Raw genomic sequence first — 18,506 nt, 5'->3', positions numbered from 1 at the left:
TTACGTTTCATTAATAAATAAATATATATATATATATATATATATATATATATATATATATATATATATATATATATATATATATATATATATATATATATATATATATATATATATATACATATATTTATATATGTACGTATTACCCAACGTAACTGGACGAGTCCGTCAGTGTTTTGGGTCGCCAGGTTAAACGGAAGATTTTGTAAACTTTAAATTGCTGATCGACGTTACATTGACGAAAACTCATGAACCTGGATTCGGATATTAGGCGAAGCGAAGATCATGAATTAAAGTGTTATTCCGGTCCACCACAAGGCAGCTTCCGGTCTCTAACTTCATGTGAGCTGTGTAGCCCGCGCCAATTAATAGTCCACGAATCGAGAGAAATGATAACATGAGAAGATCAACAACAAAAAAGAAAAGGAGATCATGCGTCGAGTTTTTGACGAAGAATTTCACAGAGCAGTATCCGAAACATGTCACGGAAACGGATATCCCTCTATTGGATCTCGCCCCCTCTCTCGCCCATGGACCGGTTAAAGCTCCCGCCGCTAAACCAATGTAACTGAGCTGTAGAGTCCCGCCCTCTCTCTCTTTCTCTCGCTCTCTCTCAATCGCCGGTTCCGGGAGTTCGACTTGAAACGGGATACTCTCTTCCGCACGCCTCCCTGCGCGGAGAAGCTGAGCACCAAGGCCGAGGAAAAGGATGAAGAAGATGAAGGAGAGGCTTTGTGATCGAAAACAAGTCACGGAACGTTTATCTTTCGCGACCATGTGTGTTTAATGCATTTCCACCATAGATGTAAAAACGTCAACATAAAAATAAGATAATGCATTTCATTAAAGTACATCTTGTTTTTAATTATAACATTATAATGTTCCTTAATAATCGAATCTATGTTCAGCATAGGGGAGGAAAACGAAAGGCACAAAGACGATGATGATAAAATCAAAGAGAACGAGAGCAGCGGACATACTTCCAGGTTTTAAAAACAGTGGTCCAAGGCAGCGTGTGAAAGCCAGCACCTGATATATGTTACACTGTCAAGACAAATGAATAAAAACAAAGCAGTTTCAACCCCACCTCAATGTCATGGAAAAGGAGCATTTCACCCAATCCAGTGTCATAGGTAGTTATTTTTGTGTTTGTATTTCTCCAGTAGGGCTGTGTAGGGTATACATTCAAATCGTCATCCATGACAGCTATGACCCCTGAGCAGATGTGGGTCACACTGGAACCCCGTGATTACAATCAATAAGACTTTAGCATGGACTCCTGGTCCAATCATACACCTTGCTTTAGCGGTCCAACAACCAGCCGAGAGAATGAAGGAAGCCCAGATTCAACAGAGAGTATAGTGCACCACGGAGAAGACCATTAGTAGCAGAAGGTAGATATACAGTTTGGTAGGTACCATTGTGATTGTGGTACTGTTATTTTAAGCGTATAAAAATCAGAGTCTAAAATAAATCAGTTAAAGTCTGTCAAATGGCATCGTAAAGAAGTATGTCCGCCGGAGAGAGGAAAGCAAAGAAGGTATAATGCATGTTTAAATCATCCACATCATGGAGGACGTTTACACATCCGTGTGCTGCCTTTACAATATAGCACAGCTATGCTGATTACATAGAAGCTTAAACAATGAAAAATGCCAATCTTAACAGACAGAAATAGCGAACCAACGTCCTGTTTTTTAGATATTACTCTAATATTCCCTCATGATATAGCTAAATAGAAAAACAAATGTGCCGTTTTTATACAGAATTTAGAAAAATCGAAAAATAAATAAATTTCTTGTGGCCTTAAAATTGTATCTCAATTGTATATTTGTATCTCTCTCTCTATATATATATTCATATATATTCTATTTCATATTGTGTTATTTGTATTTTTCATCTTCCTCTCTTCATTGCTCTTCGTCCCCATGCTGTCTTTAGCTATTTACAAACACAACAGTAGTCTTTACATGGCGGACACGAAAATGCCCAGAATTGTCAAAAAAACAGTGCTTCTAAGGCAAAAAGAGAGGGCAACGCATACCTTACAGAAAGAATGGATACAAAGAGAGGAATTTTGACTTTTTAAATGTAAAAAAACTCATATTTTTCCGAGGACATCTTGAGCTGAGCTTTCCTTTAAGGCACTCTTCAGTTTAGTCTTTGGTGTGATTTTTTCTTTGAATTTTTCTACACATATTTTTGTCTGATTGGACACCACGACGCCGCTACTTTTGTTCCGGCATTACGGCGCGTTTGAGAAAAAAACAAACAAATAAAAGCACATTATCTCTCGAATGAGATTTAATTGCACCTTTTGGCTTTCATCTTCTTCTGTTGTGTTTGGTTGTTGTGGTTCCCCTGTGTGGAGATACTGTCTCTTTACTCCTGCATCAACGCCGTGCCATGTACGACGTTCTCGTAGGAAGAAAATAACTTAACTGGCACAGTTGGTACATAAGGATCCCTAGTCTGACAAATGGCTGTTCTCCTAACAGGAAACGAGATCTTGTGTGTGTCTGCATGTGTGCATGTGTGTGTGTGTGTGTGTGTGTGTGTGTTTGTTTGCGTCCACGGTGTGTTTATTATTAAAAATCCTAATGAAATCTTTCAAATACATAAACATAAAGTACACACGAGGTCGACCCTGCCGTGCGCCAAACAAAACAGACATCCAGAGAACCCCAAGATCGATCCCCAAGCGCTTCTAGCGTCACGCGGTCCATCGGGCGGACCGGATCGTCCTCTGCGTGAAAAGAAGCTCCTCCGTTCCCCACGCTACTCAGATGTGTATCGTCCACTGCGTACAGAAGGGTCCCCCGGCCCCTACACCTCGGCGGGCTCCGTCTTTATCTGGATAAAGTTTACGGGGAGTTGGGTGGCGTTGGGCAGCCCCTTGGGCCCCGGCTCCGCCTGCAGGGACATCTCCCCCCGCACCTCCAGCTCCTCCACGGGGGTGAGGCCTTCGCTGGGACTGCTGCTCTGGGAAAAGTGTCCGTTGACCGCGCCCCTGCCCCCGCCGCCAGCCTGTCCCTCGGGGCCCTGGCGGCGGCTGTCGCTGACGACAGTCCTGTAGTTGAGCTCCGCCCCTTCCAGCTCCATGTCCTGCCCGTCGAAGCCGCCCTGCGCCAGGCACGGGTCGCCGTTCACCATGGCCTGGAAGTAGTTGGGGTCCAGCAGCTCCTCCTTGACCTGCAGCCCGTGGAGGTCGCCGGCCTTCAGCACGGTGGCGATCACCGTGCCGGGCTGCTGGGCCACCATGGCGTGGCTCCCGGGGCCGCCGAGGCTGAGCAGGCGGGCCACGCCCGGGAGGCCGGAGGAGGTGGTGGGGTGGCTGACGGAGGACGGGCAGGAGGCGGAGGTGGTGACGGTGGCGGCCAGGCTGGTGACCAGGAGCTGCTGGGGCAGGCCCTCCTGCAGGCGGTGGCCGGGGTTCAGCGAGGCCGCCTGGATGGTCAGCACGTCCTTGGAGCCGGCGCCGCCGGGCACGGTGTGCAGGATGACCTGCGGCGAGGGGGCGTGGCCGGAGTCCCCGTTGCCCATGACGCCGCTCAGGGACTGGAAGGAATGCAGCGAGCAGGACGACGTGATGACCATGGGGAGGGAGGAGGGGACGTTGATGGTCCTGAGCGGAGGGGGAAGCGTTTCAGTAAACAGTGGTCACACAGGGGCCAACGGGTGGCGTGAGGGGTGTTGTTAATTCTATGCATTATGCATTATTCATTTTGTTTACGTTGTAACCCACTGTAATACAATTGTTATTCATACCTGGGTCCTTTTTTGATACAGCGATTAAAAAAAGGCAATTGCACACGCAGTATAATTATAAGGCTCCTTCTGAAGTTCTTTGACTGCAGTATCATGAAGATTTCAAAAAGTTATTTTCCATGGCAGAGGGAAAGCAATCAGAGAACCGAGTTAATGCCATATCAAACAGTATTCAGAACCACAGAAGTAGAGCACAGTGAGTTGATCCGCTCTAAGAAACCCTTTTTTTAATATTGGAACGCGTTTGCCACGAACAGACAAGGCGTGTTTCAGCATTTTGGTTCCACTATGAAAGCAACACACAACTTTAAAAAACGTTTTACACACAACACCTAGAGAAGACTTTTTCTAAATTCACAAAAAGTCACTTGTCTACATTGTGTATGAAAAATATATATTGTATATAATACATACATAAGATGTTAAAGGTTGCATCAGCGATGTTGGGTCACTTCTGTCGGTATTTGAAGCGACAGTTTTTTTTGAGCAGTTTTTAAAGCGTGCGTCCAGTGAACGCAGCGCAAAACCCCACAACACCCGCCCCTTGTCGGCGGTTGGTTGGAATACTATTTATTTTGGTTTTGATTGGTTGGTATTGTACCGTTTGTTTTTGTGTACGATCTCGGAGCACAGGCTGCCTACAGAGACGGCCTGCTTACGGGGCGGGCAGCTAGGGGATCGTGAGGAAAGATCTGCCCCCCTCATGGCAGACCACCCTGAGCCCCCGCCCACCTCCCATGGCAGACCACCCTGAGCCCCCGCCCACCTCCCCCCCTCATGGCAGACCACCCTGAGCCCCCGCCCACCTCCCATGGCAGACCACCCTGAGCCCCCGCCCACCTCATGGTCTGTGACCCCAGCGGCTGCAGGATCTGCTCCTTCCCGTTGAACTCCTGGTAGAAGCTGTCGTCCAGGGGCTCCTTCTTCACCTGCTTGGCCGACAGGGGGCTGTAGGCCTTGCCGTGGGCCCTGGCCCCGCCCCCGCCGTTGCCGCGGACGATGGCGCGGCCCTGGCCCCCGGGGCGCTGGCCGTTGTACACAGAGCTGCTGTCGGAGCCCGGGTCCTCGTCCTCGATCACCACCAGGTCTGTCGGCATCTCCTTGAACTGGTATACCAGCCGCTGGCCCTCCACCTTGGCCAGGATGCCCCTCTGGTAGTAGTACCTGGGGAGGGGGGCACGTGTTGTTATTGACGGTGGGGGAAGGATAGTCCTCCCAAAGGCTCTGGGTTCATCCTGAGATGGTAAACGGACTGCATCTATACCGCGCTTTTCTAACCAGTGGCATCTCCAAAGCGCTTTACAACACTGCCTCACATTCACCCATTCATGCACCCACTCACGCACACATTCACACGCCGACGGCGGTGTCAGCCACGCCGGGCGACAGCCAGCTGGTCTGGAGCAGTGGGGTGTCACGCTCAGGGACACCGCGCCACTTTGCAAGGCGGAGCCGGGGATCGAACTAGCGACCTTCCGGTAACCAGCACAACCCGCTGTGGCTCCTGAGCCACAAGCCGCCCGAGAGAAAATATGCCACGCCTGGATGCTCCTCAATGTTTTCGTGAAAGCGTCTCTCAAACAGTAACGGTAAATAGTACATCTGGCTGTAAAAGGGACTTTCTGAATCAGTATGCATGTGTTGTACGTGTAAGTGCATAATGTTAGCACCATGCAGTGTTATATGGGCACGGTGCTGAATAGACGCTGATTTATAAGGCAGTTGAGGCTGGGTTTAGTTTTTTCCCCCAGAGAGAGAGCTTCTTGGTTTATGTACATTCTGGTGGGTGTTTGTTGCCGGCGGCGTACCTGAGGGCTCTGCCCATAGTCTCGTAGTTCATGTCGGGCTTGTTCTTGTGTTTGCCCCACAGCTTCGACACCGCCTTGGAGTCCACCAGCTTGAAGATGCCCTTTTCCCGCTGTGTCCACTTAATGTATTTGGGACAGGTGTTTTTATCCTGAAGTAAAGCCAGCAGGAACTCCCATAGGTAGATGGTGTTGCCTATAATTTGGGCGGGGGGTGAAAGAGACATTAATCACGGCAAAGTCTCCTTTTTCATACATGCAAGTCAAATGAGCCTTTCGGAGCCGAACGTTGGAGCCGAGCTAAAGACTGTAATTCATTTAGCACTCCGGGATTTTGACCGAGCAAATGCAAAATGGCAGCGGCGCAATTACAGCAGGCGCTACTCCTATCCCTATAACTCTGTAAATCAAGTCACAGTAGTGTGTGTGTGCTTGTTTGTGCCCGCGTGTGTGTGTGCGCGCATGCGTGTTTGTGTGGGTGCTTGTGTAGGTGTATGTGTCTAGGCACGAAATTAATTATACAGGTCCTGGCAGTAGATTACTCTTGTTTATGCGACATGTTGGCCAGAAGTGGTTAAAAACAGCAACCCTTCCAGAGACCGTTCGAGTCCCAGACACCATGACAGTGTGATGTATATGCGTGCTGTTGAACCTCAGCTCTGGTCCCCAAGACCCCCTAACCCCCAATACGCCTCTCTCTCTCTCTCTCTCTCTCTCTCTCTCTCTCTCTCCCTCCCCCTCCCCCTCCCCCTCCCCCCCCCCCCCCCCGGTGGGTTCGCTGGCGTACCATAATGCCCCAAAGCCCACAATCACTTTCCTTTACCCGGGAAGCAGAGGAACCTCTGAGAGCAGCACCTCATCAATTAACTGAGCCCCCGCCGGACCGGGGGGGGTGTGGAGCTGCTGCTGTTCTCATATTCCTCCACCAGAGGAGAGCAGAGGATGATTTACAACGGGGCCCCGAGGACACCGGCACTTTGTTCCACTGGGTTCAAAGAGAGGCTCTCCCCCTGGGGGTGGAGGAGGAGGAGGAGGAGGAGGAGGAGGAGGAGGAGGAGGAGGAGGAGGAGAAGGAGGAGGAGGAGGAGGTGGTGGTGGGGGTTACCTTTGCCTTCCTTGCTCTTCTTCCTGAGGGGCAGGCTGGGCGTGTTGATGGGCGAGCAGGGACGCACCGCTCGCGGCTTGCGTACTGCGGAGCAGAAAGGAAACCCGTCAGTAGGTTTTGAATGATACTAAATAACTGCATATATTTAGTGCTTTTAAAGACACCCGGAGCTCTTAAAGTGGTGTGTGTGTGTTTTAAAATGTGTTGCTGTTTTGCTGTTGCTTGAGGCTGAGGCCTAGTCACATTATTTGAGCTCTCCTCTTCATTAAGAAATGAGAAAACTCCTGCATTTACTCAGCTGAAGAACTAATTATTGTTGGGAGGGGGGGGCTATATCTAACATGGACTGCGGTCCGGGCATGAAAACGCTACTAAATTCTGTTCCCTTTACCCATACGATGACTACAGAATTCATTTTTCTTACCCAACTGGGTAATGAGTTTTATTGAACTTGTTTGGCACGTGGCACGTGTTTGAAATACATCTGTTAGCCTGTTGACTCTCGGCGCAACCACAAACTATGTCCTTGTTGCAACAACGTCTAAACAATACCTCCTATTGTTACATCCTTTCTCTTTTGAGATTATTTTCTTTTTTCTGTAACAGTTAGAAGCTAAAACAACTCAAATTTTTGTACTTTTATTTCGTTATTAAAACACATACTCTCTTTTGAACAACATCAAATCATCATAAAGCCCATCATCACAGTTCAGTATTTAACCAGCCTTGCACATAACCATTTGAACATGAACACAAATATACATCAAGGTTTCAGAAAACATCAGTGCCAATCGTTTCAACTGTTCCCCATGTCCCCCCCCCCCAGAGTTGACTAGTGCTACAAATCTATTTATTTGATTGAAGTCACTGAGTCCTTGTAGCGTTGTGGCTTCACCCCAGCGCGACCTGTTGTGTTGGTTCCAGGCGTATCTGCCACCGGTGCCTGTGGTTGTGGTTCTGAGACGGTGTGCGGAGGGGCTGCTGTGACGGCGTGTTACGGGGGTCTAGAAACACAAGATAAGGCTCCTGTCCAGCAGCTTGCTTTGAGCATGAATTGAGTCGGTCTTCAGGGATGGGGAAATGTTACACCATATTAATAGTCTCTATTTCAGCCTCTCCACTGGGCCAGAGGATGAACATTGAGGTAGATAGGCTATGCTTCAGATGTCCGCCAGCAACATGTATTTACCTGGTATGTACACTACGTGCAGATCAGACTTCTGAATGCGCAGCATCATTTTTTGAAGTCATTTGGGTCTACTCAGTAGTGGCTTTCTCACTTTTTCTCTAACGGCTTGTGACGACTTTGAACAGTAATTTTGCAGCCATAGGTGGTGGTAGAACTTTTTAATGCTGTATACCATAGCCAAGAACTCATTTTCTATTTGGATATAGCATAGCCCGCTGTTTGCTCAGTGCTCTGCTTGCCAATGCGACAGGCTTACCCTTCTGCAGAGTGCCGCGCCCAAACCTGTTTCTGAGGCGTTGCACTGAACAATCATTTCTTCCTCTAGGTTGTAATACTTCAGCACTGGAGCCTCTGTGGAATTATTTAAGTTGTGTTCCACTCCCAGTCTTTGTGTGTTTATTGTCTCCCGTAACCAACGTTGTAAGGGAACTGGACTCATCTTGTAGCTCAACATGCCAGAAACCACTTTTGACCTCACACACACACACTTTGGACAGGTAGTATGAACGGCAGAATGTCTTCAGTGGTTGGTCGCGGGAAGTGAGAGCGCTCCAATGCCTTGTCCAAAGGTCTTGGATCGATGCATATGCTTGGCGTCCTGGTCTGCTTTTGTACAACAACCACCTGGCGGATCCAGGCTGTGCTGCATTCTACCGGCGGGACGATTCCTCTGCGCCGCGGGTCCTGCCATTCTTCCTTCAGTGGCTTCCTCATTGCGACGGGAACACATCTCTCTGTCAGCTGCACAGGCTTCAACGTGTTGCCGACCTCCCATTTTGTATTCTCCCTCAAGGCAGCAGTCAACCATGAACACATCACCATACCCTGCTTTTATCTGTCACATTGTTCACCTGAGTGCTTCTCAGAGGTAACACCTCTATCTATTGCCGGAATGTTTTTATAGTGAACTGTTATCAGTTTCATGGCCTCACTGGCTATTTTAACAAGAAGTGACACAGAACAGCCTTTGTTCACCAGCAGGAAGTACAACTGGTACAGCTTATGATTTATTATTCTCATCCCACATTTTCCTAGTGGCCTCAGTTTGCCTTTTGTTATACATTAGTAGTACACTCTCTTTGTCTTTAAGCAGGATTAAGCAGGTTAATAGGAATGACATTACAAGGAATTTTACAAAATTGTTGCCCAGGGGGCAATACCCTTTATTAGTGTCCACGGAATTCACCTTCTCCCCCTCTGCTTCCGTAACACAGATCATTTCTTCAGATACATCACTATCAACTTGTGCTACATTGTGAACATGTGTTGTGTATTGTGTCTTTGTTCCGTGCTTGTTCTACGTGTGACTGCAAAGTGGTTCTCTTTGCCACATTCTTTGCACTTCTTACCGTACACCGGGCATTTATATTTGCTTCTTCCATGCGTGTTCCCACACAACCCGCAATCCACCTCATAGTTAGTTAGTTTCCTTTTCTTGCGTGTTGCTGCTGTTTTCAGCACCTCTTCCACAGTCGGTCCAGAGATGGCTTTAACACTCTCCTCAGGCAGCTCTTCTCCTGGCAGTGCATGCACCTCTTCCAACACCGGACCGGAGATCTCTGTAACAACCGCCCGGGGCGATTCTGCCCCTTGCAATGCGTGAATCTCTTCCACCGTGGCTCCGGAGATGGCTACACAATTCTCCCGGGGCGGCTCGGACCCTTGCATTGCATGCACCTCTTCCACCTTGACTTTAACATTTTCCCGGGGCAGCTCTGCGGCCCTGCACAGCTGTACACATGTGTCTAGCGTCATGTTCTTCTGGCGGAGCAGCCTGTCTCTCATGCCCGTGTTGTGACTCCCACACACAATCCGGTCACGGATGAGCGAGTCTCTCAGAGCGCCAAAGTTGCATGTCCGGGCCAGCGCTTTCAGCTCCGTGACGTAACTGTCAATGGTTTCACTGGCGCCTTGGTTTTTAGTAAAGAAACGATACCGCTCCACGGTCTCGTTCGCGCCAGGGTTGTAGTGCTCATCGAATGTGTTTATAACGCCATCAATCGTCCAGGCCTCCTTGGCCGTACCGCCCATCAATGTGTCCAGTAGCTCCCTGCCACTCTCGCCGATCAGACAGCTGAAAAGTTTCACTTTTGCCATGTCCTCCTCGGTCGTCATTGTTGAGTCCAAATAGAGCACAAACTGGTCCCTCCAATTCTCCCATGTCCTCGAAAGATTGACAGCGGAGTCGAGGCACAGCATCCACGGTGGTTTCAGCCCTTCCATGACGCACGGAGGGCTGGTCAGCGTCCGGTTACACGGGCCGAGTCCGCTGCCGCTTCCGCCATATTACTTTCGGTTCCCTTTACCCATTAGGTGACTTCATGACTTATTGTTATCACCCGACTTGGTCTTTTGTTTCAACAAACTTCTGCCCGAGTTCATAACACGGAAGCTCAGCCTGTTCACTCTTGGTGCAATAGCCGCCTAGTTCCGTGTTGCAACACCGTCTAGCTAACGGTTCCTATTGCGTCACATTTCTTAAAGAGACAGTGGAACCGAAACCACTTTTATTTGTTTTAAACGTTTTAAGCTTCAACATGGTAATATATGGCATTGTTTCACTGTTACTGAAATAAATCCCAAATTTAGAGAAAAAAATGGGTAATATCCTATGTTTTTCTCCCCAAAACACTCCGTGAACGGCCCACTCTGCTGCGCATGCAGGTGGCGTTCGGATCGTGATGTCAGACTACCTTTTTCATAGCTAGTCTGACGTCACGACCAAGGGGAGACGGCGGCCTGGTTTGTGTGGACGTGTGGAGCTCTGTCTGGGAAGCAGCGGACTACGATGTCCGAGAGAAAGTTGGGCACTTAGTAATATAACCCTACGCGGTGTGTGTGTGTGTGTGTGTGTGTGTGTGTGTGTGTGTGTGTGTGTGTGTGTGGACGGTGAGGCTCCGTCTGAGCAGCGGTCTATTTTATACCCGGGTACGAGTGAGGGTTCCGCCTCCCGGACACCTATAGTATAACGCTACGGTGTGTGGCGGATCTCAGTTACAACATTGCTTATTAAGACACTCATTACACCTCTTTCCTAAACCGCTCTTTCTCAGGCCTTTAAATCACATAGTGTTGAATTACATCTGAAACAGTGGGCCCCCTGGCTCTTTAAGAGATTGTAATCTATCTTTCTTGTTTCCCTCTGTGAAACAGCATGGTAAATAATGAAACTCAATAACAATAAAAATGATTAACACCGGGCCCATATTTACATCTTAATAAGATCTAAGTGGCAACAGCTAGCGAGCAAACTGAAAATGAGCTCAGCTTTGACTAAAAAGGTTAGCCTTCTCTGGCTGGAAAAGACTAACTAATTAAGAAATGTAGGGCAATGTTTCAACTTTGTGCAAAATCTCAGACGTGTAATAAACCAACACATGAACTACAAGTCTCTTGAACACCTTAAACAGTACCCCTGTAATGACAAATGAGTCCTTGATCACACCTTCACAAACACACAAACACACACCCAGGTAAATGGTAAATGGACTGCATTTATAAAGAGCTTTTCTAACCGGCGGCCCCTCAAAGTGCTTTACAATATCGCCTAACATTCACCCGTTCATGCACACATTCACACACCGACGGCGGTGTCCGCCACGCAAGGTGACGACCAGCACGTCGGGAGCAGTCGGGGTGAGGCGCCTCGCTCAGGGACACCTCGACACAGGAAGAGCCGGGGATCGAATTAGCCACCCTCCGGTGTCCAGTCATCCTGCTCTACCTTCTGAGCCCCATGCCGCCCACCGGTGTGCGAGCAGACGGGTCATGAACGCTGACTCACTTTTGTTTTTCTTCTGGGGTTTGGAGACACTCTTCTGGGGCAGCTCGTCCATGGAGGAGGTGTCCTCGTCCAGGGAGATGTCCATACCGTTATGGTCTATCTGGTCCGGCCGAAGAGGGATGTATGTCATGTCAGACTCCAGCAGGGTGCCAAAGGTGTGAACTAAACACACAAAAACACACACACACACACACGCACAAGAGATCCACATTAAACACAATATTATTATCCCACGCCAAAGTTCAAACGTGAACTTCTTTTCGCTCTGATCGATTATGAAGGATGAAGGTGAATTATTTATTACAATGTATTCAGTGTATTACTCACTCATGCGCTTTTCATCTAGGATGTTGTTTGGAGACTCCATGTTTAGGAGGGCGGCCGCTGCATCGCTGGTCTCTCTACTATCGTCCGTAGACACGTTCGACTCTGTTTCCCGAGGAAATAAAGTATGTCAACATCAGTATGATCACGTATGTAAACCGTGTTTTTGAAATTTATTTTGCGTTAGCTCTTGAAAGGTCGGGAACGAGCCACTAGATGGTGCTGATGGAGCTTTTCATAAACAGCGTTTGCGTGCTGTATCATTTGTTTTCAGATAAGAGCCAATAGTGTACTTGAAGCGATGCACGTGTTTCATACAGATACTCATACAGTGTGATTTAATTCCTCATGTATATAGCTGGCTTTTCTTTGATGTCTTCAAGCCCCAACATTCAAACAAACACCTTACTTCTGCGGTGTAAGTTGCTAGACACAAACAGTACATCTCTAACATCACCACGGGTTGTACCATCACCGGCGGGGTATGTGTGTGTCCCCCCGAATCAGGTTCAACAGGTATGGAGACAATCGAACCATAAGTAATTCTCTAACATCATCACCGGGATGTGTACGTTCCCCCAGATCGGGATCCACAGGTCACCGACGGCGGGAGTTACCAACAGAACGACAGCGTCCCCTCCCTCACCTGTGAGGTCTACACCCCCGCCCAGGATGGGCTCCTCCACCACGTGCAGGGTGGTGTCCACCATGATGCCGTTGGTCAGCTCGTCCGCCTCAAGGCCGGAGTACACCTGCATGAGGTCGGCGGCCGGGATCTGCTCCACGATGACAGCCGGGAACACGGAGGGGTCGTCCAGCTGGATGCAGAAGGGCACAAACAGGAGACGGGAAGCACACACGGAGGGAGCTGTTAAATGGCGTCACGGGCGGGCTGGCCCCGGGGCCTGTTTACTCAGTGTGTGTGTGTGTGCGCGCGTGTGTGTGTTTTTGTTTGTGTGTTTTCTTGCGGTCTTGCAGCGTTAATATATATCAATTTGTCTGGACCAATAGGATACAAAGTACAACGAGCAACACAGCAAAGGTCTACAGTCCACAGGCCCTGTTGTTATTGCATAACCTGGTCTCTTAATACCATTGTTATAAAAGAAAAGTAAGATGTTTGTGTTCTCAACAACTTCAAACCCAACACAGATAAAGCAAAGCGTCAGATACAATAATCCAGACACAGTTCACTATCTCAACATTTTCAAAGAAAACATCCATCCTAATAAACTTTTATGGATTGACGGTAAATTGCCGGAAAGCACGCCCTGACCAAACAACCACCAACGTTCGACTCGTTCATTTCCAGCATGTGCTTCCTGCTAATGCAGGAAACTATCATGAACAAAGGGCCAATAAGATGGAGCCAAGCCTTGATGCGATATCAAACATATGAAACCCACAAGGACAACAGACCGCACACACACGCACACACACACACACACACACACACACACACACACACACACACACACACTGTCTGGAAGCCTTTCCGATGAGGAAGTGGATGTGAATCAATGGCAGAGTATTTCAGATAGGGGGGCTGGAATGTGTTTGGCCTGCGGGGGATGCTGTTTCCCTTGGTTAAGGTATGCATCGCTCGGACTCGGTGGAGAGGTTGTTGTTGTTTATATACTGCAAGAATGCAGATTTACGTAAAACAACATTGTTTTTTAATTTAACTATATTAAGTGTATCTATTTGTCTATCTTTTTGGGTATCTATCTGTCTGTCTGTCCGTCTGCCTGTCTATCTATCTGCCTGTCTTCCTGTGTGCCTGCCTGTTTGCGTCCTGGAATTGAACGTGCGTAATTTCTACCTGTAGGTGGCAGCAAATGTTACTTTCTCGGCAAGAAAGAGAAGTTGAAAGCGGCCAATAGCCATCTTCCTTAAGGCCAGGGCAACGCAGTTTATATTTCAGGGTTCCACTTAAACAGCTGAAGGCTAATCGAAAGTCAGTTACATTCAAGATAACAACGTGCCTTTAGATATACTGCCCCATAATGTGGATTGTGATCTATTTCTTCCACAAGGCTGTCATTGTTTAATAAAAAGGGGTACGCCCATGATTGCCACAAAGCCCCAACAGTCAGTTAGATTCTGAATGACGAAGTGAAACTGAAAAGAGCTTCAGCGAGACATCACTCCTCTGCCTCCGCAAAGCATGAGGCCATAACCCATCATACTACCACTGCATAGCATGTCTAGTCTGACTTGTTATTCAATTCCAATGACACCAATGGAACCCATTATTTATTTTACACTCAAGGTGACACCCTAGCATGAAGAATCTCATGATACCAATAGAGCCGCAGTACAGGATAAGAGAGGCGATATGGTAACTCTAGCAGGAAGATCATTATGGATGAAGGCTTATCTGTGTCTTCTCACAGAACTCCATTGTTGGAGACCCAGGGGCATTCCAGGTGTCTGGGCCTTGGTGTGAGTGTGTGTGTGTGTGTGGGGGGGGGGGGGGTCCAAGGCTACGCTACCGTTTTGGCTAACCTTCAGCTAATAAGCTAGCTGAGTCGGCGCCGTTGGACTATCACAGACGATGGTCCGTGGTCGACCTTCCACAGCGTGATAAAGGTGAAAGTCCACAAGAAGTCAACACAAATGATAGTGTGGTGAGAGATACACACACACACACACACATTTGTGTAGGACTTCTGGAGGAATCCATAACGTCTGTGAGGGGCCGAGCTCAAGACCATTCACGGATCACTTTGGCTGCGGCCGCCGTCAGGACCGCCGTGGGACACACAACGTGTTTCTCATGTATCACTCAGTCTCAAATGGACTCACTATCACTATCAGATAGACAGACAAAAGAGACTAGCCAGACCCCCCCCACACACACACACACACACAAGACAGGCCGACAGGCAGGCAGGCAGACAGACAGACAGACAGGCAGGCAGACAGACAGAGAGAGAGAGAGACAAAGAGGGTACTAAGACCCCACCCATTAAGGCTGACTGGTGACTGTCTTCGAGAGTCACAGAAAGAACGACAGACAGACAGAGAGACAGAGTGACATACACAGAGGCAGAGAGAGAGAGAGAGAGAGAGGTGAACACATGAAGACCGGCAGACAATGGCATGGAGAGCGTGTGTGTGTGGTCTTGCTGATTTGCAAATGTGGGTCTGCATGTGTTTGAAAAACTTAACACATACACACACACACACACACTCAGAACCCGTCCTTGAGGGAGCTGGCTGCCGCTCCCCTGGTCTCGTTTGGACCGTGGACCGACCCAAATGGACGCCAACACGAGCGACCGCAGAAAAGGAAGAGCAGAGCAGTGCGTGCGTGGAGGGCGTTGGGGTTTGAGCACAGACGCCCAACTGTCCACCATGACTGTGGCCACATCTTCTCCTTTGTCGCCCTGAATGGTGCTTTCTATCTGGGACATTTGCATTTCTGAGTTCCCCATTCCACGGTTAACAGCAACAGCATCTGCCCAAGAGGTTCCTCTCTGCCTCGTCTCCCTTCTGCTTTACTGGCGTCCTATCGTGAGGTACAGCCCGCGGCGCCGGTCGAGCCCATTCTGTACAAGTACATCACCCATGTACATGTGCCCCGATTGAGGAAGTGTACCAGAGCCACTCCCCTTCCCAAAAAAGAAGTTGACTTTAAGAGGGACGTACGTCTGGTTTAAAGAATAATCGCATCGTAACATAATCAGATCATGCTATTGGCTACCAAGGAGAGGGAAAGAGAGACCGTGGGAGGAGAGAGTGAGGGAGGAGAGAGAGTGTGGGAAGAGAGAGTGAGAGGGAGGGAGATGGATTGCCTAAGTAGATTTACTGCTCTCGTTCCGTGAAGGCTATTTTTATTTTCATTTTTAAGTATTACTTTAAAAAATAGCCAAGTCAATTCCCCCCAGATGACCCACGGGAATACAGCTCACAATGACCAGGACTGGTGAGCTGTATTAGAGGTACTGTTATGGCATCAACTGTCAATTCTTCCTGAATCCCAAAGCGACTGTTTGGGCTGAGGGCGTTTTGCTCTTCAGCTCACCGGTGTGCCTTCAGCTCACCAGTGTACCACAGCATGCAGCATGTAAACAAGAGCTGGCTACACTGGTCGAAAAACAAACAGCCAACCCCTCAACATGAAGGGGGAGAAGAAGAGAGGGCATTGAGCCGCCGTTGGGTTCCCGTCGCTTGAGATGTAACCATATCTTACGCCAGCCATTCTGCCATGTTGACTCTCAAAACAACAACAAAGGATAGGACCATTGTCTTGTTGTTGTGTGTGTGTCTATGTGTATGTGTGCTTATATGTGTGTGTGTGTGTGTGTGTGTGTGTGTGTGTGTGTGTGTGTGTGTGTGTGTGTGCGTGTGTTTGTGTGTGTGGGTGTGGGTGTATATATGTGTGGGTGTGTGTGTGCGCGCGCGTGTGTGTGGTTTTATGTGTGTGCGAGGTTTTATGTGCGTGTGTATGAATGTGCATACGTGTATATGTGTGTGTGCGTGTAACTATAACTCCCAGCTCCCTGTCAGCAGCCCCTAACGGCCTAATAACTATTCCATAAAGGTGATGTTTGGTTGGGCCCAGTCTCCCAGGTGGGGGGGGGGGAGGGGCCTTGGTGCCTCAGAACAATAGAAGACCTTTGAGCGGAGTTATCCTGTCACCTCTGTGCACTGCCAGGACCGGTCTCGGAGTTATCCTGTCACCTCTGTGCACTGCCAGGACCGGTCTGTCAGGTTAGGCCTGAACCGCAGCAACACAGCGCTGCACTGGATACACACACACGCACGCACGCACGCACACGCACACAGAACCACACAGAGAACCCATATTAATGCAACGCAGAGATGCACAAAAAACAGACACACACACACAAACCCACAACACGTCCCTATGGAGGGACACACACACACACAAACACCAACATAATAGCATAGATATATTAAACGCACACAACACAAAGATGCACAACACACACACACACACACAGATAGCTAGAACACACACACACACACAGATAGCTAGAACATACACACACACACACACACACACACACACACACACACACACACAGCCATCAAAGACAGACGTGGTGATTGTGGCTTCCCTGACTGGGCTGGCGGTACGCACACACACACTCAGTCACCTTTGCGCCATAAACAGAGGCCTAACTGCCTAGCCACACCTTCCCCTCCCACGCACATTAAACATAGCCCTGGCTCCTGATAACTCACTTTTTCCATTCATGTTGTGCTTCCAGCCTGCCCCTTTTACTTCCCCGATCTCTCCCCGTCCCTAACCCTTCCTGTCATTCAACTCCTCTTCATAAGCTTCTAGAGGCTTCTTTTTTTTGCCGTGAAATGTCTAGTCAACCAGAGCCTTTCTGTATGGAGGAAGGTTAAGCAGAAGAAATTCTCTGCCCTTTTACTTTAAAGGTGCAGAGTGTAGGATCAAGTGCCCCCTAGGGGTAAGGTTGCAGATTGCAGATTCCATGGAAGACAACCCACTACCTATGTAGATATGAAGGGCTCCCTCTAAGATGACGAAAACAGCAAGAGCAGGCTGTGACAAACTGCCACCAGCCAGCGGTGAATAGGTTTGACCATTTTGCATTTTGGTAAAAAATGAAATCTTGGTTACATTTTAAACAATTTAAACAACATTGCTGGGCTGGTAGATAATTCTGGTTATTATGTTGGGCAATATGTGTATTCTGGACCTGGGGTTGCAGTGAAACAGACGAACATCGGGAGTGTGGACATGTCTGTCCCTGTGATAGCTACCTGGTGGATCTCATCCATCCCATTGCTGGCGAACTCAAACACCAGCTCGCTGGGCTGCATCGCTGTCGTCATGGCGCCGAAGAGTCAGATGGTGGGGAGGGGGGGGGGGGGGGGGGGGGGGGGGGGGGGGGGGGGGGGAGGGGAGGGGGAGCTCAGGAGGGGAAGTTGCAGATGGCGACCCCAGGCCCTCCTCCTATTGGTGGTTCTGCTCCGCGGGAACCGTCGAGCCAACGGAGGGAACCAGGGCGCTGTGCTCGTGTTGTAAGTAGAGAGCCGTCGCCCAGGTGGAATCAGCCTCCTCCCTCACTGACGCAGAGGCCGGGTCTGGGCCGGACACCTGGAGCATCTACTCCTGGAGGGGGGGGGGAGACGACAGGCAGGTCAGCAGACGCTCGGTCTTGACTGTGTGTGTTGGCTTTTCATGTATGTTTGAATATGTGCACACACGACATGCAAAGCCTTCGACGTGTGTGCAGGGTGGGACGAGACCGATGCAAAACGTATTCATACAGATTCAAATAGGAACTTCTACATAGGCTGACAGCAGACGTGGTGGAGGACTCGAGAGTGCAGGATGAAGTCACCAAACCAAGGTCTGGCTGAGCAGGGATAGCACTGGTTTAACTGGAGATTATCGTTTGTTTGGTCAACTGGAGGCAAGGAAAAAAAGCGAGGAACAGGCAGGAATATTCTGAAAAAAACAAACCTAAACTTTATGCACTACGTACCTCATCCACCTATAGTCTATCTGCCATCAGTGTTTGC

General features: G+C 48.9%; 1 protein-coding gene across 2 annotated transcripts; it reads right to left on the bottom strand.

Annotated features, from left to right (window-relative positions):
* Positions 1-765: 765 nt before the first annotated feature.
* On the bottom strand, positions 766-17,845 carry elf1 (E74-like ETS transcription factor 1). 2 transcript variants are annotated; one of them, XM_079745005.1, is made up of 8 exons: positions 17,742-17,845; positions 12,622-12,793; positions 11,979-12,080; positions 11,652-11,813; positions 6,679-6,762; positions 5,577-5,769; positions 4,609-4,932; positions 766-3,625 (listed from the first exon to the last, which is right to left on the bottom strand). In XM_079745005.1, the coding sequence occupies exons 1-8, from the start codon at positions 17,811-17,813 to the stop codon at positions 2,827-2,829; spliced, it is 1,908 nt and encodes a 635-aa protein (XP_079601131.1). In that variant the 5' UTR covers positions 17,814-17,845; the 3' UTR covers positions 766-2,826. The 2 variants fall into 2 exon arrangements, with proteins under 2 accessions (XP_079601131.1, XP_079601130.1); XM_079745004.1 differs by having other exon boundaries at positions 12,622-12,815; positions 17,743-17,843.
* Between the last annotated feature and the right edge of the window lie 661 nt (positions 17,846-18,506).

The sequence above is a fragment of the Pollachius pollachius genome (genome assembly GCF_949987615.1).
Source record: "Pollachius pollachius genome assembly, chromosome: 10".
Taxonomy (NCBI): Eukaryota; Metazoa; Chordata; class Actinopteri; order Gadiformes; family Gadidae; genus Pollachius; species Pollachius pollachius.
The sequence above is the reverse complement of the archived record's forward strand: the minus strand, read 5'-3'. Positions and strand labels throughout refer to the sequence as shown.

Bases quoted from the DNA above. Each gene is read 5' to 3' on its own strand.
- elf1 (XM_079745004.1), bottom strand. From the start codon at position 17,813: ATGACGACAGCGATGCAGCCCAGCGAGCTGGTGTTTGAGTTCGCCAGC. The intron at 12,816-17,742 runs GGTAGCTATCAC...TTCCCGTCTCCT, and splicing joins GGGATGGATGAGATCCACCA to GTTTGTGCCCTTCTGCATCC. The intron at 3,626-4,608 runs GTGGGCGGGGGC...CCCTCCGCTCAG, and splicing joins CTGGGGTCACAGACCATGAG to GACCATCAACGTCCCCTCCT.